Source organism: Botrytis sinoallii, assembly GCF_014898435.1.
Source record: "Botrytis sinoallii strain Bc 23 chromosome Unknown BSIN_012, whole genome shotgun sequence".
Lineage (NCBI taxonomy): Eukaryota > Fungi > Ascomycota > Leotiomycetes > Helotiales > Sclerotiniaceae > Botrytis > Botrytis sinoallii.
The window spans coordinates 742,856-763,146 of NW_024066039.1; the positions used below are offsets into that span (position 1 = coordinate 742,856).

At 42.8% G+C, this 20,291-nt stretch overlaps 6 protein-coding genes across 6 annotated transcripts; 4 read left to right on the plus strand and 2 right to left on the minus strand.

Moving 5' to 3' along the window:
* Positions 1–738: 738 nt before the first annotated feature.
* Positions 739–1,105, plus strand: EAF02_007240 (uncharacterized protein; the record flags this gene model as incomplete). Its single annotated transcript, XM_038903288.1, has 3 exons — positions 739–767; positions 832–969; positions 1,024–1,105. The coding sequence occupies 3 exons, from the start codon at positions 739–741 to the stop codon at positions 1,103–1,105; spliced, it is 249 nt and encodes an 82-aa protein (XP_038756767.1).
* Positions 1,106–3,296: 2,191 nt separating this feature from the next.
* On the plus strand, positions 3,297–6,157 carry EAF02_007241 (uncharacterized protein; the record flags this gene model as incomplete). Its single annotated transcript, XM_038903289.1, has 2 exons — positions 3,297–5,960; positions 6,056–6,157. 2 exons carry the CDS (start codon positions 3,297–3,299, stop codon positions 6,155–6,157), a joined length of 2,766 nt encoding a protein of 921 aa, XP_038756768.1.
* Positions 6,158–11,645: 5,488 nt separating this feature from the next.
* EAF02_007242 (uncharacterized protein) lies at positions 11,646–12,628 on the minus strand (the record flags this gene model as incomplete). Its single annotated transcript, XM_038903290.1, has 7 exons — positions 11,646–11,842; positions 11,903–11,968; positions 12,028–12,072; positions 12,129–12,187; positions 12,240–12,283; positions 12,349–12,379; positions 12,501–12,628. 7 exons carry the CDS (start codon positions 12,626–12,628, stop codon positions 11,646–11,648), a joined length of 570 nt encoding a protein of 189 aa, XP_038756769.1.
* Positions 12,629–13,039: 411 nt separating this feature from the next.
* EAF02_007243 (uncharacterized protein) lies at positions 13,040–15,990 on the plus strand (the record flags this gene model as incomplete). Its single annotated transcript, XM_038903291.1, has 2 exons — positions 13,040–13,124; positions 13,178–15,990. The coding sequence occupies 2 exons, from the start codon at positions 13,040–13,042 to the stop codon at positions 15,988–15,990; spliced, it is 2,898 nt and encodes a 965-aa protein (XP_038756770.1).
* Positions 15,991–16,989: 999 nt separating this feature from the next.
* Positions 16,990–18,121, minus strand: EAF02_007244 (uncharacterized protein; the record flags this gene model as incomplete). Its single annotated transcript, XM_038903292.1, has 4 exons — positions 16,990–17,064; positions 17,252–17,367; positions 17,587–17,867; positions 17,964–18,121. The coding sequence occupies 4 exons, from the start codon at positions 18,119–18,121 to the stop codon at positions 16,990–16,992; spliced, it is 630 nt and encodes a 209-aa protein (XP_038756771.1).
* A 293-nt stretch (positions 18,122–18,414) lies between these two features.
* EAF02_007245 (uncharacterized protein) lies at positions 18,415–19,576 on the plus strand. Its single transcript, XM_038903293.1, has 2 exons — positions 18,415–18,820; positions 18,897–19,576. The coding sequence occupies exons 1-2, from the start codon at positions 18,622–18,624 to the stop codon at positions 19,307–19,309; spliced, it is 612 nt and encodes a 203-aa protein (XP_038756772.1). The 5' UTR covers positions 18,415–18,621; the 3' UTR covers positions 19,310–19,576.
* The last annotated feature ends 715 nt before the right edge of the window (positions 19,577–20,291 follow it).

Genomic DNA, 20,291 nt, shown 5'->3' on the forward strand with positions numbered 1-20,291 from the left:
TGTGAGGCGTTGATTTGTCCTCATTTGCCTATTGTATTCCTTGCGCAAAACGGGCCAAACTACGAGTATTCATTCCTGCATACGGGGAAAGTCGTGCAAACCGAGATGATTGATGGCCAGTATGAACCACCCAAGTAACGGTTCGAGCCTCAACGCCATCGTCACTCGTGAGCCTGCGTAGCATGCGACTATTACTGAAACTTCATCCTATGTGGTTAGTTTTCAGCGAGTGCCGACTAATGCTGAACGTCATGGTCCAACGAAACTTCAGAGATCGTAAATCGGCCAAGGAAAAGTCCGGGAGAAAGTCTCGAATCTCACCAAAATGGACGAAGCGACGTTGACTTACTCGTTCCCCAGTCTACATCATTGCGATTTTCCAGGGTTCAACAAAAAGAAGCGACGGCGATGGCGTACTCTGTAGGAATGGAGAAATTGATTTGTGCTTGGAACTATGTACTGCTTCCTGAGGAATAATACTACGCTGGCAGAAGTTATGGATTCACGTCTAGGATTAATTGGCTGATAGGGAGTAGTGGGCACTTGAGTCTAAGCCTACATTGTACCAGCTCGTGGGATTGGAGGACTGGATGGGAATCGCGATTATCCGAAAACGCCTCACGCCATCTACGGAACTTCCGTGTGCCATCGATGCCATGCCTGACACGATTCATGGATACTCGGGAATTTGTTCAAGCTTGGTAATAGGCGTCTAGGTACGATCGTGAAGGCCAAATTATGGTGGGCGACGATGACCATGCTTGCTTGTAAGTTGTTACACAGGATGGGTTTTCATCTATTACAATTTGCTGACTCTTCGGTACGGGTAAGCCTTCCCTCTCTCGCCTGTTCGATTGCTGGGTGGAGTTGTGGATGCTTCATAATAAGTTACAGAAGCCTCGAGGGCTCCAGCTTCAACCCTTCAAAGAATTGGAAACACGGATTCAGCCCCAAAAATACGGTACCGACGTAAGTGTCCCCCATATCTATTGCCCTTCTCAGTCTTTACTAAATTACTTCTAGTTTTCCGAGTCCGTGGACACTGCATATCTACCTTGTATGTGATTACCTACACTGTTGTGGAAAGCCTCTCATACATAAATAATGAGGCTTGACATGATTGGTATCGGCATCTTGTCCCAGAGAGTCATATTGAACCGGGATTTGGGCCTTTAGCACCGAGCACAACCATTCCATCCCCATCCCGAATATGCAGGTACGAGTAACGAATGGAAACTTGAGATCCATATTTCAAGGGTTCCAGTGGGCCGGCTCGCGGATAAATAGTGAGGATTTTAGTCTTTGATGGGCGGGATGCTATGATTATGGAAGTAGCTAAACAGTAAACGATTCTTGACGGTACCTACGAGTAGGGAGTGATGATTCACCCAAATTTCGTAATCTAGTGAGGAAGACGAAGATGAGGGAGCAGGAGTATCCTTGGATCTATTGAAAGGTGGCGAGAGGGGAGAGATGAGAGTTTCGATTAGGAGAGATATGATGACAAGGAGGTTAAAGAGGAAGGTAGGATTTAAGACGACATTAACCTTACGAAAGGTAGCACCCGTTACGAGGGATGGATAGCATGAAGAAAGAGGCACAGGTGGGCTTGTGCTGATATCGAAATCCCTCGGCACCTTATGCTAACGATCTTACCATTCGAGTATCGATCAACCATTCATTACCTATGAACTCAAAGATGGGGTTTGGAAGAAAAAGGTTTAATCACGGTGCACATCATGAACAGATTTTAACTTTGGTGTAAATTGCAACATGTCCTGAAACCGAGTATGGAAATCGATAATCTATTCATGCACCTTCCTGCATAGCTGCTGGTTGACTCACGAGCCGCTTCACTTCATTGTTCTTTCTACCAAGAGAGAAGGGGGAAGCGAAAGGTCTGCCGAAACAGGTGACGAGATCTACCTCCAAGTCTCCCTTGAATTTCATCTCATCTCTCATTACCGTTGACGTTACTTCTCCATGTGGTTACCTCTCTATAGATATGTATCGCTACGAAGTGTACCTAGTTCTACCATCGGTACGGTACGGACGACCGGTTAGCATCGATTCAACTCAATTGGGATTTTACATCCGTTCAGTGACAATTCAGTGACAATACTGACCCAAACACATACGTAATGTGATACATTATCCATACTCACATGTAATTGTGCACTCACTCCAGACAAGTTGTTGTTCTCTTGTTGCCAGAAAGCATAATTTGGATCTTCAATATAAATTAATATATTTCCCATCGGCTATGTTGGTGCTCTATTGACGGATTGAGGAATACCGAAAGAAGACCTAGTAGACCCTGGAAGACATGAAGACGGAAGGGAAAGAAGGGAAAGAAGGGAAATATGTATCATATCATATAACAATAATGTAATATGAATGTGAATATGGTCTAGAATCCTCTTGCTCTGATTTTCCCGATTTTTGTTTGAGAAAAGTGTTTCATGGAATTAATACCTCTGTTTGGCAAGATTTGCTCACATCGTGCAATGATTACTTTTGTAGTGAGTCGTGAGTATTGAGTAGTGACTGCACGGAGCAAATGGAGCAAATGGAGCACATGGAGCAAAAGAAGTTTAATCATCAAACGAAGCTTGAGCCTTTTCCACATGGCCAGACATAGCCAGACATCCATCCATATCTATGCAGCCAGACATAGCCAAACATACCTAGGTAGCCAGACTTAGCCAGACTGAAATGAAGGGGGAAATTCTTCGGCTGATCTTGCTCGGAGGCGGAGGGTCTAATGGGATGAGGGCATCTTGAATCAGCATCGATACTGATTTGATATTGATTTGATTTGATTTAATTTGGTGGACCGAAAGAGCGGAAAGTAGGTAAACTCAAACTCATCCTAAAAGACCAACTAACAGAAGCCTCCGAAGCTATCCAGGCCAAAATCGTAAAGCTTGATAAGCTTCATTTCTCTTTCGGGAGATCAACCATTTGGGCCATGGTGCTGGGAAATATTGGTTTGTGCTCGCACTCTCGCACAGAGCATTGAAGCCCAATCGTTGCAGCCTGAACTTTAAGGTCAGTCAGTCATTCCCCATTGTCGCCGAAAGGACAAAAGCGTGACATGACGTCTACGGTAAGCGAACCCGTCACCAAACGCAATATCACTTGGGGAGGAACGTCATCATGGATGTTCAATGATTTCAACTATATTCTCCCGCAAATACCTGAATATCGACTGCCCCTCTAATTGATTTCCGACGCATATCCTTTAGCCCTTTGCGCATTTCATGCATCCTGTCTTTTCCTTTTACGTCTAAAAAATGGATGATCTCAATGGTCTAGATTGGTCTTCTGCCTCGAACACGAAACAAAACAAAGTATCACCTGGCACAGGCAATTATTATCCCACGTTACGTCCAACTCCATCGCCTGCGAACTCTGGACGGAACACCCCTCTGTCTGCTCAAGCTTCAGGAGCTTCAAAATCATTTGCGCAGCCCAAAACGAAAGCTCCAGACAGTTTCTCGAACCTTGTATCGTTTGGATCCTCGAAAACGAACACGTTGACATTACAACAACAGCAAGCAAAGTTACAAGACGAAAAGAGGAAGAAGGAGGAGGAACAACGCAGGCAATATGATGCGCAATTTGGAAATACACAATTCTGGGATGGATTGGGCAATTCAGGAAATAATTTGACCGGGTTGTCGCCAGTGCCTTCACCAATCCCAGCCATGACGAGCCATCCTTCCACATCACCATTTGCGCCGACTATGTCCCCTCCGCCAATTGGAACTAGCACTGATGCTTCCGGGGACGATGATCTTTTTGCGGCCTTCAATAAAGATACTAAAGTAGATAATTCAAGTCACTATCCACCACCTTCTACCTCCTCAAGTCGTACGCATACTCCAGGATTTGACACAACTAAAATACCCGATTTAAGTAATCCTCAAGCCTGGAATCAACCTACAAGCAGTTCGGGGGATTTCGGGGACGACGATGATCCATTTGGATTGGGCCAATTGAAACAACCAACCTCTGTGCCAGTACCGATTTCAAATACTGTGGACGATGATGATTTCTTGGGAGATTTGGGAAAGCCAGTGGAAGAAGTGAGGAGGTTTACACCTGCGGTGCCGGAATTACGCGAAGAATCAAGCTCTGACGATGAAGAACCTAATGACCCTTGGGATAAAGCTGTTGCTGAGCTTGTAGATATGGGATTCACGGCAGAACAGTCGAGACGTGCTTTAACTGAAAGTGGCACTGGTCTTGATATTCAAGCAGCTGTTGGATGGATACTGAACGATGCGCATGCGCAAGCCAAAGCAAAGACGCAACCTAAAGAACCTAGTCACCGGAATGGTTCCACATCACATGGGGAAAGGAGGAATGTATCAAGTGATGGGCGGAAAGCCAATCCCGCATGGATGCGAGAAGAAGGAAGGTCTCAATCACAGCAACCTCGAAGAGAAGACAATCGTTCACCAAACAATGAAAACGACTTTTCCAAAACTGCTGCTGCTGTTGGAAGCAATATTTTTAAGACCGCGAATTCTTTTTGGAAGACATCTCAAAAGAAAATTGAGAAAGCGGTTGCCGAGTTTCAAGCAGACGCCGATCCCAGTCAACCGAAATGGATGCGAGAAGCAGCAGAAAGAGAGGCTATGTCTGAGCAACGTGCAAGGCGGGTGAGAGCTGAAGCTGAAGCTGCTAAAAGCACTCCTGACGTCACAGATGAAGCTCTTGCATTAGAAAGTGGATCTAGGCCTCAGCCAAGGAAACCGAAAGCAGCCACGTCTGATTCGGGTACTTCACGTGACAGTTCTCCAGCTGCTGCAAGATTCCCTCCCGAACGGCCTACGTCTAACCCACGCTGGCAGCAAATACGACCCCAGAGTCGACCTACTCCACCTCCAGCGGCTCCTAGGGTACGGGTGAACAGGCAAGCAATAGAAGAAGAAAGTGCTCAGGCATACGTAAGCTCTGCTCGACGGAAAAAACCCACTCCTCAACCCACACGAGAACCTGAACCAGATCTTCTATTTGGGTCATCACAGCCAAGGCCATCTTCTACACCAGCAGCTTCTAGGCCAACACCGAAAGCGACAGCCTCATCAAAAACTTCCACACCAATTCCGTCTAGGCCAAAAGCACCTCCACGTACAATCCCTGCTATTTCTCCCATCGCTCTGAAATCTTCGACACAACATCGCCTAGAAGGCAAAGCACATTTTGACCGTGGTGATTACTCAGCAGCCCACATATCTTACACTTCATCTCTTTCACCCTTACCTCAAAATCATCCAATAATCATCCTCTTACTTGCTGAACGATCTATTAGCTCGGTCAAAACCGGCCATCCACGTGAGGCCATATCTGATTCTGATCGTGCTATCGAGATCATTGGGCCTTCTCGTGGTCAAGATGAAATAATCGACTTGAGTACCGGTGCTGCAGATGACCGTAAATCTATGAAAGAATACTGGGGCAAAGCTTTGACAAGTAAAGCCGAAGCATTAGAAGCACTTGAGAAATGGAAAGAGGCCAGTGATGTCTGGAAACTATGTATTGAAGGTGGTGTCGGTGGAGCTACAGCTATTCAAGGTCGTCAACGTTGTGATAAAGCTCTCGCTCCTCGCCCAGCATCTCGTCCTGTTCAAAAATCTAGACCGCAACCCTCGGCTGCAGCATCCTTAGCTCCAACTCCCGACTCAGATGCGGTTTTGCGTTTACGTGCTGCGAATCAAGCTGCTGAAAAGGCAGACGATGAGAAATTGGCTCTGGTGGATAAGGTAGAGGAGAGAGTTAATAAGTGGAGAGAAGGAAAACGCGATAATCTGAGAGCGCTAATTGGGAGTATGGAAAATGTACTTTGGGAAGGGAGTGGTTGGAAAAAGGTCGGCTTGCATGAATTGGTTATCAACTCGAAAGTTAAGATTAATTACATGAAGGCGATTGGGAAGTGTCATCCTGATAAGGTTAGTTTTCTCTCCGTTGTTACCTTTTCCTTGCAGGTGAATATGGGTATGAGATGGGCGGAAGTGAGAACGGATGCTAATAATCATTATTATAGTTACCTCAAGATGCATCCCAGGAAGTAAGGATGATTGCCGCAATGGTCTTTTCGACATTGAACGAGAGTTGGGATAGTTTTAAAGCGCAAAATGGCATGTAGGGAAGGATATACTTTGCGAGTAGAAGATGGAATGTTGAGATGCTACATGATTGTACTTGAAAAGAAAATGAAGTTGGAGAAAAATGAAATGACAATGATGATGATGGAAATGATAAGATCTTAGATAGAATTTGCAAAAGCTTTAATTGATGATGTGGTTTTTGATTGTTCGTTCTTTTGTTCGTTCTCTTTGCTGTTGTTTTTGATACTTGGTGAGGACTGTTAGTACGAGTACCTATGCTTTCAAGTCAGCATTAATACTCAGCAGGCTCTACGTAAACAAAAAAAACAGGCGGAAATTGAATACCCTTTCAAAGGACTTTTTGAATAGATTCTGAATTTATTTTAAATTAGATATTGAAATTTGAGAGAAGTAAATGAAAATTTGAGTTTGTTTTATATTGATATCAAGTGTTTTTATCATTTAATAATATATTAAGAAGAGATCTTAGTTGTTGAAGTTCTTTTGAATAGTGATCAATTCCTGCCTGTTATTTTGCTGATGTAGAGGTAGGTAGATATCTAGTTCGAATCATTTGTAATGCAGAGATTTATATACATTATCATATCTTAGTGACCCAGTTAAGTTTGATGTTGATATTGTGTTGTGGGGAGTTTTATTTATGGAGAAAGGAAGTATGTGAGGAAGAAAGGAGGTGATGATTATTATCATCATGATTGTGATTCTGATTGTGATTGTGATATTAATTACACTTTGAAGTTTGTGGTATTGTAAGATCTTATAAAGGGTTGATTGATACTCGATTGGGGGCTTGGATTATTAGTGTAGGATTTGGATTTGCATTTGCATTTGGATTTGCATTTGGATTTGCATTTGGATTTGCATTTGGATATGGATATGGATATAAACATGAGGTTGAGGTTTGAGGTTTGAGAAGTGGATTGTGGGTTGTGGGTTGGGGATTGTGATGGGATATGGGATATGAAATACGAAATAGATGATATCTAATATATATTTATTGTATTAGGTTACATGTAATAAATATGTATATGCTGTGTTGAAATGTTTGGTAATTGTGAGATGGGGTTGGATGGTGAAGTAGTAAGGTAGTGGGATCTTTTCTAGGTTGTCCGATGGGATGGAATTTCTTGGTTTGAGATATAAAAATGATGAATGTGTATGTATGTATTTATGTATGTGTAATTCTCCGAAGATATCCAGCAAGTTACTAATTACCGGTAGGGAGATTTGAATGAAGGTTTGAATATACTTGGTAAGAAAGATTATAGATATATTACTCCGAGATATTTAAGAGGTAAGTGAGGAAATACCTGGGTATTAGAGTAGATAATACACTCTTCAATCTTTCATGTGCTCACACCTACATAATCGATCGCTCGATCTCCCCTATTTGAAAAGTTGAATTGGGGAGCGCGAACGATGCCTACAAGGCTGATGTATATATCATCTATATAAGAATAAATAACATACCCAGAGGTATCTATCTAGATTCCAGATGATCGCTTCGGGATATTTATTCTACTCACCACGTACTAGAAGTGAATACATCATGTGATTAACTATTTTCTTACAAATCGCTTCTTGAGAAGTTTTGTTGCACGTCTGAGTGCGTATTGCATATCGCTTGGAGTTATATGTCGTACCTAGTGCATGTGGTTGATTGAGCTAGCGATGAGCTACTATATACAAGCTAGCATATACAAGCTGGCAGTTTTGTGTTGAGCTAGCAGAACGCTAGCAGAACGCTAGCATATATAAGAATTCAGATATGCAACAAAACTTTTAAAGGCCTGATGGTTGTCATCCTAGGCTTGTAATTGTTTGACTCTGGGATGGAGTTTGGAGTCTAAGGAGTAGAGATGGTTGGATGGGAGTATACGATGTGTGGATCATAGTAGTTTGTTGTCGGAATAATGATAGATTTTGTTCTCGCTGGAGTATGAATTGAAAGCATTTTTTGGAACCGTCAGGAACTTTCAACGTACACATTGAATACCGTAGAAGAATGAAGCATGATATAAGATTCCTTGTTTCTTCAATTGACCCATTCGCGATTTCTTCTGTAAACGGCAAATATACTTCCGCACGCTTCGGGTGGACATCTCAACATCGGTCCTACCATTGGAGCAAAGTAATTTTGATATGAGAAAGGTCCCTTCTTCGTCTCATAAAGTGTCCAATTTCCAAGTCTTCAGTTTTCAAACATCCATTCTCGTAAACACATGATCCTCGATAACATCAATACATTACATTATTCACGAATAGCCTTATACTTTTACACTTAGCAATATCGAGTCTAGCCACTGAGCCAATCGTAGAAATATTCCGTGTCCCGAGTAGGTACGTATTAGCATTATATTAGTACGATTGTTTCACAACTCATTTCGCTAATCTTCACTTGTCAAGTTTATTACCAATATTCCAGAACAAGAATATCGTTTCCAGCGTCTTTTTTTCTATTATTGTCCCATAATCTTCATAAAAAGTCAGTCCCTCAGAAATCCCTTGACAAATAATCTTAAACCAATAACATCATATAGTGGTTCAAACAAGACTTCGCCGGGATGAACCGATCCCCGTTCATCAGCACACAAGCACCGCAGCGCCTAATACCTCAAGTGCGGTGTCTGTTGCTAATTTTGCATTTACTGTTCTCCCAGCGGACAGTATTGATTCCGTAGTATCCGTAAGTTCCAGAATTCTCTGGCCAGCCTTAGGACAGAAAGAAGAAGAATAGGATTTTGACTATTTCTCCAAGACTTCAATACAAACCACACTAACGAAGAAATGCCAATATAGATCACGATGGAAGTAAGCTTCATGGAACTTTTGGTACATTGGTTGGTGGCAGCGTCTTTTTCCATCGGTGTTTGGTTCGTCTGGCACATTTTGCATTGATCTGGAATCGGATGGCCTTCATTGAGATTTTTGATCAGATGTAATTAAGATCAGTACAAGGCCATTGAGGCAACAGCATATTGATTTATCCCACAATGTCAAACTTCTTCATGTGCGACAGTGTGCCTTTCTGCATTCGAGATACTGAAATCTGTCGTCGAAATTGAAAGCGCAGAGATTCTGAGATGTGCAACGGTGCGAGTATCAAGAGTTTAAAAAATGCGGAAGCTAACAATTGCAGCCACCTAGTTGATGAAGCTAAGATTGCTGAATTACTATGTATATAATGTTTTAATAGCGTGCCCAGAGGCCAAGTTAGAAATGAAGATGAATCACAGGTGTATATATGGGCAACAGCATTCTAGTAAAAGTATCGCTTTTGAAATCAATAGTTGGCATCAGAATTCCCGAGCCGAGCTCCTGCATGTACACATTGATTCAAAAAAAATAGAAACCACGCAGATAACTCATTAAAGTTAAGAGTGCAGAGAGCTTTTAACCAGCAATGAATGCAATTTCAAAGAATAAATTATCATTTCAAGCTAAACACAAGAACGAAAAATGTCTACTTCACAGATAGAGAACAGTATCATTTTTAACACTACATACGCCTGCGGAAGCCATTGATTATGTTACATGGCGAGAAATTTATAGATATCCAACATCTAAAACTATTTAGGCATTTCGCAATATCATGCAGGAAAATAGTGATCAATTATCGAAAGTTTCAACGCTCTTCATCTCCATATGAAGATTAATCTCATCTCATTCCCTTGGTAACTACAAGCGAGCTATTTATCAATCTCCATGACTGAGAGACGGACGTAACATTATCATTCTTGTCTCATCACACTGAAATGAAACCAAATAAATATCCAATCCAGCCATATCAAGAAGCCCAGATCTTCTTAAGTGAATAGTAATGGCAATCTCAAAATTGCAAGTCAAGGAAATTGAGATACCATTCATCACTCGTATGGATATCGCAAGACGAAGCATAAACTACCATTGATCAAGAAGACAGGGCTATGGTATAGTAGAACAGTAAACATTCAAAATATCGAGATGCAGGAGAGAAGGATGTCTTAAAGATTACCAGTATCGAAGCTAGAAGGCCGAGAACTTTCAAGGGCAAGCAATCATACTGGGTCTTGACAGCCTAGTGATACTATTCTCTGGCTCTGAGACCTGTATTTTCTTTTCTTCCGAGACAGCCTAGCTAATAGACAATCCTAACTTTCCACTTAGCTGGTATGGTAGTGTTTTTGAAGTTGAACATGGTCACTTCAAGACAAAACAAATACTCACCCTCGAGATCTTTATACGGAAAACATAAAATAATAATCAATGAATACGCGAACAAACCAAGATTCGTCTATCAATCAACCGTGACATCAGTACGCACGGCCCTAGAAAAAATCACGCTAAGAATAACCTTACATCCAAGCTCTAAAGCTAGCCTGGGAGCCTGGCTCGCCTGGACAGCTCGATGAACATTGAATCTCCAAGCTCAAACAAGCACAGCTTCTCTCTCCTTCACCCCAACACAACCCAATCCAAACAATGTAATGTCTACCCCTCAAATCTACCGTCTCCGCAGAACCGCTCTCCCATCCACCTCCAAAAAGTTCTTCACCTCCTCTCCTCCTCCCCGCCACACCCCCTCCAAAACCAAGTCCATCCGAATTCCCCAACGCTTCTTCTCCTCCACGCATCCTCTTACTTCGACCCCCAGACCACCCACTCCCATATCCGCGACTTCCTTCTCATCTTCCCGTTCTCGTCTGCAGAATCGTATGCAAACGCTGCAATCCCGATTGCCTAAATTTCTACACCCGTATACAGCTCCATTACTCAATGCGCCAAAGACATATATTATTTCTTTTTTGATTCTGCATGAAATCACTGCTATAGTACCTATTCTGCTTCTCGCGAGCGGGTTTCACTATTCGGGATGGTTGCCTTCTGACTTGATACCCGAGGAGAGAGTTGACGAGGCGAAAGGGATGTTCGAGAGGTGGTTTGGGAGGAGAGGATGGTTTGGTTATACTGCGGGGTCTAGGACGGATGGGGTTGAAGAGATTGGAGGGGGAAAGAATGTGGAGCTGGGTGAAGGGACAATTAAGGAATTGGGGGGAGATAGTAATACAAGTGGGAAGAGGATAGTACTAGAAGTTGCGACGGCTTATGTGATTACGAAGGTTTTGTTGCCCGTAAGAATAGTGGTTTCTGTTTGGGGTGCGCCTTGGTTTGCAGGTGTTATGGGGAGGATTGGAAGGATAGGAAGGGGAGGAGGGAAATGATATGTATTATAGATCGTAGGATTGTTCATGTATGGTCAGAAGGGAAATGTATATACATATATGTTCGGGTGAATTCAGAGGATAGAAGCTGGTCGTGAAATTGAGATACGACTTCGACACGAAACGAGAAAGATGGCACAGATGATTACGAAACCCAATATCACATACACATACATAGCTTGAGGTTGATTGATTGACTTTTTATTCATGTATATGCCTACCCACCATCATCAGAAACAATCTTCAGATATGGTACTTGGAGCTAATTGTTTGTTGGAGTAAATGACAGAACATCAAATCTAATCTACTTCTCGTAGACCCAGTCGTGTTGAGCGGATTTCCAAGAGAGAACCTCACCCTCCTTGAACCAGAGAGCAATCTCCTTCTTGGCGTTCTCGACGGAGTCGGAACCGTGGCAGACGTTGCGTCCGACATCGATGGCGTAGTCACCACGGATGGTACCTGGAGCAGAGGCCAATGGGTTGGTGGCACCGAGGAGGGCTGAAGAGAAAGAGTTAGATGGTGGCTGGTGGGATAAGTAAGAGAAAAGGGATTACTTACTACGGCCGGTCTTGACGGCATCACGTCCTTCCCAGACCATGGCGCAGATTGGGCCAGAGTTCATGTCTAGGTATTGTTAGATACGTGTGTGCTGTGTAGGTGTGTTCAAAATGGCAGATACGTACAGTTGACGAGACCAGCGAAGAATGGCTTGTCGGAAAGATCAGCGTCTGGGAAAAGTGTTAGCATCAACAGTGCTACAAGGTCTATTTCCTCATATACTGACAGTGCTTCTCGAGGTGGTCCTTTCCTGGGGTGGTGAGCTTGATGGCAGCAAGCTTGTAACTGTTTCCTATGTCAACAAAGCTCAAATATTCTTTGCAAAATGTAAACCTACCCACGAGCCTCAAATCGGCTGATGATTGGGCCAACGAGTCCACGCTGAATTCAATCTCAATCAGCATACTTTCATCCTCTTCTCTCTATGTAGGATAGTATTTGCATACCTGGACACCATCTGGCTTGATGGCAATGAAGCTATTCGACACAAAAACGTTAGTATACACCGCTAATACTTTGTTGACGTGGGGTAACTCTCTTTCAGGAGTAAAGAAAGCATCACTCTCATAGGAATAGATGGATAGAATAAGGAACTTACGTTTGTTCGGTAGACATGGTATCGTCGTTTAATCTGGCAGATTCTTCTCTGTGTTTTGCTGATGCTCTTAAGAGTGCTTGAGTTTTAGGATTGACGTGCTTTAAAATCGATTCGGGGGCTTCACTCATATTTTAAATTCTTTTAGGTTGAGGTGTGTTGTTTAGTGGGGTTTCCTTGGTGGGGTGTGGCAGGAGGGGCGGAGGGTACCCTTTCTTTGCTTGTGAAGCCTTAGATGTGAGGCATTAGCAAGGGTAACTTTATGTAATTCGCATAAATTCCCACCATGGTTCGTGGGCAATTGTATCGCCAATAAAACTTTATGCACATGTTATGCTAAAGGTACGACCGGGGAGCTGAGCTTTGATCGTCATTGGTGAAGCGGAACAGGACAGCTTGGAAACCTCAAACCCCCCCCAACATAAGACTTCAATTCTTTATGGTTCTGTTGTACAAGCCATTTGTTCATATATTGAGCTATTTAGCATCTTGATTTCATCTGAATTGAGTGCAATTGCTAGATATTGCATGTCTTTTCAATCATGAAGTCACCATTAAATCTGTCCTCACAATGGACTGGATATTTAGTTTTGTTATCAACATTTGGCAGCTTGATTACACCAGCTAGTGAGGATGCCAACAACAGCTTCATGTGTAGAACCCACTAACAATCTAAACAGTATCTGTTAAGCATGAGAATTTCAAAACATGCGATCAATCTGGATTCTGCAAACGAAATCGAGCATATGCGGATCAAGCAACAGTAGTGGGAGATAATTGGAGCTTACAAGCTCCTTATCGACTGGCTTCAGAGACGTTAACATGGAAGGATGGTCAGCTACAAGGAACCATCCTCAAGAAATTGAATGGAGGAGAGTCGGTCAGGTTACCGATTGTCATTTCGTTCCTCGAATCGGGATCTGCGAGAGTTACGATTGATGAAGAAAAACGTCAAACGGGCGAGATTGAATTAAGACATGGCAGTAAAGCTAGAAAGGAACGTTATAATGAGGCCGCAAACTGGGCAATCGTGGGAGGGTTGACTTTGAGTAAGGATGCAGAGTATAAGAAGTACCCTGGAGTTTCGCACATTACATTTGGCCCAGATGGCAAGTTCAAGGCGGAAGTTACACATGCTCCATTTGCAATCGATTTCAAGAGGGATGACGAGATACAAATTAAGTTTAATGAGCGGGGATTGATGAACATGGAACATTGGAGACCGAAGATTGAGAAGCCAGAAAAGAAAGAAGGCGAAGAAGAGTCAGCCGAAGTTCAAACCAGCGAAGATGAGTCGACCTGGTGGGATGAATCTTTCGGTGGAAATACCGACTCAAAACCTAAGGGTCCTGAGAGTGTTTCTCTTGATATTACTTTTCCCGGATATGAGCATGTTTTCGGTATCCCAGAACATGCTGGACCTTTGTCATTGAAGCAAACTCGAGGCGGAGAGGGCAATCATAAAGATCCTTATCGTTTATACAACGCTGATGTTTTCGAGTATATCATGGACAGTGAAATGACTCTATACGGAGCCATTCCTTTCATGCAAGCACATCGAGCAGCGTCAACTGTTGGTGTCTTTTGGCTGAACGCAGCCGAGACTTGGATTGATATTATCAAGGAGAAAGCATCCATCAATCCTTTGAGTGGAAAAACTGATACAAAAACTCATTGGTTCTCGGAGAGTGGTTTAATCGATGTATTTGTATTCCTTGGACCAACACCAAAGGATGTTACAAAAGCATATGGAGAGCTTACAGGCTTCACACAGCTTCCTCAAGAATTTGCCATTGGTTACCACCAATGTCGATGGAACTATGTTACCGATGAGGATGTGAAGGATGTTGACAGAAAGTTCGACAAATTCCAAATCCCTTATGATGTTATCTGGCTTGACATTGAGTATACCGATGGAAAGAAATACTTCACTTGGGATCCTCACACTTTCGGAAACCACGTTGACATGTTGTCGCACTTGGATAAATCCGATCGAAAACTTGTTGCAATCATCGACCCTCACATCAAGAACGAAGCAAATTATAAGGTTGTTGATGAATTAAAGAGTAAGGATTTGGCTGTTCACAACAAGGAGGGCAGCATCTATGAAGGTTGGTGTTGGCCAGGATCTTCCCACTGGGTTGACGCATTCAATCCTGCAGCAATCAAATGGTGGAAGAGTCTCTTCAAGACGGCTGCCTTTGATACGCCTAATCTCTTCCTTTGGAATGATATGAATGAGCCATCGGTTTTCAATGGACCAGAAACAACTATGCCTAAGGATAACCTACATTTCGGAAACTGGGAACACCGTGATGTTCATAATGTCAACGGTTTGACCTTCGTCAACGCAACTTATGAAGCAATGGTCGAGCGCAAGAAAGGTGAACTTCGCCGTCCGTTCATTCTCACTCGTTCTTTCTACGCTGGAAGTCAACGCATGGGAGCTATGTGGACTGGTGATAACCAAGCTAGCTGGGATCATCTTGCAGCTGCGTTCCCTATGATTCTTAACAATGGTATTGCAGGTTTCCCATTTGCTGGTGCAGATGTTGGTGGATTTTTTGGTAACCCTGAAAAGGATCTTCTTACTCGTTGGTATCAAGCTGGTGCTTTCTACCCCTTCTTCCGTGGACATGCACATATCGACACCAGAAGACGTGAACCATATCTCATCGGTGATCCATACACGGATATTATAACCCAAGCTCTCCGTCTCCGTTACTCTCTTCTCCCTGCCTGGTACACTGCATTCCATGAAGCCAGTACAGATGGAACACCCATCATCAGACCACATTACTTCGAATATCCAGAAGACGAATCCGGATTCGCAATTGATGATCAATTTTTCGTCGGTAGTACTGGTTTACTCGCTAAGCCAGTCGTCACAGAAGGTGCCGATAGCGTCGAGATCTATATCCCTGACAGCGAAATTTACTACGATTACTTCGACTATACCATTTATACCGGCGCGGGGAAAACTACAATTGCAGCTCCTCTCGAGAAAATCCCTCTACTTATGCAAGGTGGTCATATCATCCCTCGCAAAGATCGTCCCCGCAGAAGTTCTGGCCTTATGAGATGGGATCCATATACTCTTGTTCTCGTTCTCAATAAAGAAGGAAAGGCAACTGGAGAATTATATGTGGATGATGGTGAGACTTTTGATTATCAATCTGGGGCCTACATTCATCGTTCTTTCTCCTTCGAAAATGGGGTATTGAGCAGTAAGGATATCGGAACAAAGGGCAAGTTGACAGATAAATATCTGAAGAGTATGAAGAAAGTAGGCGTAGAGAAGATTCTTGTTGTTGGTGCGCCAAAGGAGTGGAGTGGATTGAAGAGTGTAAAGGTGGGCAGCACAACGGCCGAGATCACGTACCATGCCGGGGAAGGAAACAAAGCTGCTTGGGCGTCGGTTAGAGCGCCAAAGGTAGCTATTGGAGAGGATTGGGAGGTGGAGTTTGTGGAGGGTGGCAGGACGGAATTGTAGTTGTGATTTAGCACCGATGAAGAAGGGTGGAGATTTACAGCGAGAATTCAGGATTAAGATGAGGATAGTAAATGATGATCGAATTGAACTGATATCCATTTGCAAGATCTGAAATTAGCTAAGTTCTATGGAGTAGTGAAACTACCCTGGTAAGATTACTATCATGAAACCTTTCTACTCGTCACTTTAATATCATTTGCCAAATAGGAGCACAATATGCCACGGTAATTCATTCCCAGCATCATATCACCCTGAACTTAAATCTAAAATCTAAAATCCAAAAACTTCTATTATCATTCTTTGTTTATACTCTCTTCTTCTTCTTCTTCTTCCATCCAATCTCAGAAGTAATACTACAATCTTCAAACCAAGAATCAAACAAAAAGCAAATAAAACTCCTCGCTATGAAATTTGGATATACAAACGAACGAACGAACATTGGATAACTAGGTAAGTGAAATCTACCCAAATTGGTTCTCAAAGCCAGATTTAAAGTTAACCTTGGAAACTCTAGACTTCAAACCAAACACCTGAAATGAAAGAAATTCAAATCCAAATTCAAATTCAAGAACGCCCAGACTCCTAGAAAGTATCCTTGCTTAACACCGTGGGTTGTGATTGTGGTCAATTTGTCTTCCTAAACTCCTCGCTACAATTTGAGTGTGGATTTTGTGCTGTTTGTGTGTGTGTGTATGTATTTATGTACCGAGTTGTGTAGGTAGGTACATGTATACACATGTAAGATTACAAAGCTTTGCTTTGCCTCTATTGTGTATTGTGTATTGGGTTATAATTTCTTTTGATTTTCATTCTGATTGTTGGTGTAATGCATTGATTTCGTTAGGGGATTTAATGCATGTAGGTGTAAAGTCGTGTAGTTAATTGTGTACAGGGTGTGTGGAGGTTGCGTTGAAGTTGCAGAGCGCAGGGGAGAGTAGGTCATAGGAGCGAGCAAAAATGGAATGGTAGGAGAATGGAGAAGCATAAGAAGAGAAATCATCAGATAGTAGCTGCAGCGGGACGAAGATCTTCGCGGCCATCTTGCCACGAGGTGCAGAAAACGCAGCGTTGTGCCTGGGGTTTACAATTGTGAGCAGGTTTAGATTATTCAGGGAGTTGGACTTGTTTGACGGGTGGTGAAAATAGTGATAGGGAAGAGGAATAGTAAGTGAGGAGGTATAAAATAAGAGGACAAGAACTCATAAGGAGAGAAAGAGGGGGAACAGGAAAGGAGAGAACAACGGGAAGTAAATAACACCACCTTCTCGAAAATCTTCTTGCGACAATATTTACAACGGACGGTGTGTTTGATGATAGCGTTGTCTTGACTGAAATACTGGTAGAGACCTGCTATGCCGTAAAGAGCGAGACCAACGCCTATGAAGTTTATCACTTTGTTTAGGAATGAACTAGAGAGGTTCTTAGTTTGTTGCTTTATTCGTGAGTCCTAGGGGGAAGTGGGAAGAGATAATGTTGGAGATAGAAAGAATAGGAGGAACATGAAGATAATGAAACGAACTTAGAAGGAAAAAGAAGAGAAAGCGCTAAGAAAGGAGAATATAAAGAAACAAAAACCTACCCCCAAGCCAAACACACAGCCCCCGTCATCTATCGCCTGCTTCAAGGTATTATAGCCTGCTCCATACAAAAATTCCATTCCCATGTTTACGACCATGGTTACGTTTCCCTCCACTCCCTCTCCAATTCCATCACCGATCTCAGTGTGGTTGTGAAGCATACCATCATAATGAGGACCGGGCCTCAAAACCGCAAATTTCTCTTCAAGGTTCTTGTTTAGGAAAGGGAGGAGAGAGAGTGGTGGGAGGAGAACGGAAGAGACAAGTGAGGTTATAAGAGCTGTGAAGGATTGCGCTATTCTGTTTCTTGTGAGCGATTGTTTGAGGAAGTGTGTCACGTGGAGGGAATGGATAAGGTCGTGAATGCAGGGAATGCCTGAGAAGAGAGAAACATACATCAAACCAATAGCAACATGAAGCACATTATCATTGAAAGCAAAATCGACAAATCCCTCCCAAAATCCCGTAATATGTCTACGTGCAGCGTTGGCAGCATTGGTAGTTCGGAGAAGTGGTTCGCTAGAGTCGAAGGCATTAAGACGTGGTCGAGGCATGGTTGATACTCTTTCCTGTTGACCTGACTAATCCAATGTTTTTTCCAGTCTTTTAACAAAAAAAAAGAAGAAAGAGAAGGAAGAAGGAGATTCAGATGTGAGTTTATAAGGGATAAATGATAAAAAGAAAAGATGGGGAAAAAAGAAAAGGAAATGAATTAATGCAAATGAGGTTTGGAAGGAAGGATGAGTGAATCTAACACCGGTGAGATGTCTTTCAGGGATGCGTATCAGTGGCTGGCACGTGGAATAATTAGAGTTATGCGCAGGGATCATGATAAGGCGCGATAAGCGCCCCCAGATTCATCGGATTATTCTTTGGCCGACTACATGTCGAAAATTAATTTTTTTCGATGTTGATGCGGCCGCTTGGATTGACCCCTCATTGTCTTTTGCAAAAGTTTACTTATTAGACTCTCAAGGAAGATATATCACGAATACGAAGCGGAAATCATTATTGACTGGAAAATTAATAATACCATTAAGAATATTTACGAAAAATGGCACCCAAATTTTCAGAAGACGAAATCGATGATTTGATTTATTTTGCTCGGGTCGGGGAGAAAGACGAATTCGAGACTTTAAGAGAGGAATTATGTAAAAGAGAAGGATGTTCAGCAACTGAGTTGTTGGAGACTGCCAGAGATAGTGAGAGTGGAAATGGCGTGTTACATATGTCTGCCGCCAATGGTCATCACGGTAATTCCCTCCTTTATCCAGTCCAAATCTGCCTCCTCCCGAGATTGGACCTCATATCTAACTAACTCCCAAACAGAACTTCTCGCCCTCCTCGCAAAACACCTCTCTAATCCCTCTCCTCAAAACCCCCAAATGCTCAAAATACTCAACACGCAAAACGCCTCTGGAAACACACCTTTACATTGGGCAGCCCTGAATGGACATTTAGAAGCAGTTAAAGTTTTAATAGAAAATGGAGCAGATCCTACAATCCAGAATCAGAAGGGACACGATGCAGTCTACGAAGCAGAATTGGCGGATAAGACTGAAGTCGTGGAGTGGGTTCTAAAGGAGGGTGGTGAAGGACTGGAAGAGGGGATTGCGGGCGATGAGGGCGAAAGCGGTGATGGAGAAGAGGGAGTGGAAGTTGTAGAAGTTGCGGAGGGAGAGGGCTTGGTGGATAAGGTTAAGGAATTGGGCATTGGCGGAAGCGGTGCTGGGGAGAAATGAACAAGTGAGGGTTTTGAAGAATTAATTTTACAAAAGAGACTCATGACGCCTAGTTAAGCCTGTCCCGTCCTTTGTTAATGATCAGACGTAGATAGCGCTGGCATTTGGATGGCTGAAGTTGTAAGTTACATTGAATTTGCGCTAGCATTGATGAGATAGTCGGCGCTCAATGGATGTATCCGGCTCATGAGCGGGGATAACATTGGGATATCCGATGAAACCAAAACGCATAATAACAAATCAAATATAGAATACCATTGAAACCTCTTCTTTGCATCCTGCTCTCTTTTTGATGATATTTAATGTCGATAGAGTATTTGAGATAGACAATGGGCCTTGAAAAACACCTGTGTCTGACTCATTCTCTGACAGAAGGCAAGGGCTATATCGTTGATAGTTTCCGGTGTTACTGAGTTACTGGATAACTCCAGGACATAAAGATCTCTAAATTAGGTCCAAAGATGTAGCCCCCTAGATACTCTCTCTCGGAAGAATACCTCAAAATCGATTTGCGTCATAATGACTCATTGTCATTCACCATAAGTATTTACACTACATATCAACCATGTATAGCTCGACGCTAAATTATTAGAATTTGAACATCGAAGTTCTGGAGAAGAAAAATTTTCCGCCATTCACCAAAAATCCTCGAACTCAATGAATGTGAACGATAATGTCTCTCATTCATCAACGAATCCAGCGAGTTCGTCTAAACTGCACGGTAGCATAGCATAGTAAAATGAACGGCCAATCGTGGCTACAAAGTTCGAAGTGATTAAAATTGAAGTCGTAGCCGACGTCAGTGGGGACGCATATGAATTTATCTTTCAATGCTACTACCGTGACTGACTCCTAAGAGGCTGTCGCGTACATGACACTACGGTACATTCCTAGTGCGTTCCACAATTGACCTTTTATCGAAGTATTAGTACGATTCTAAGAACTTTAGGGTGATAAGCTTGAGGTTTGTTGCATATCTGGA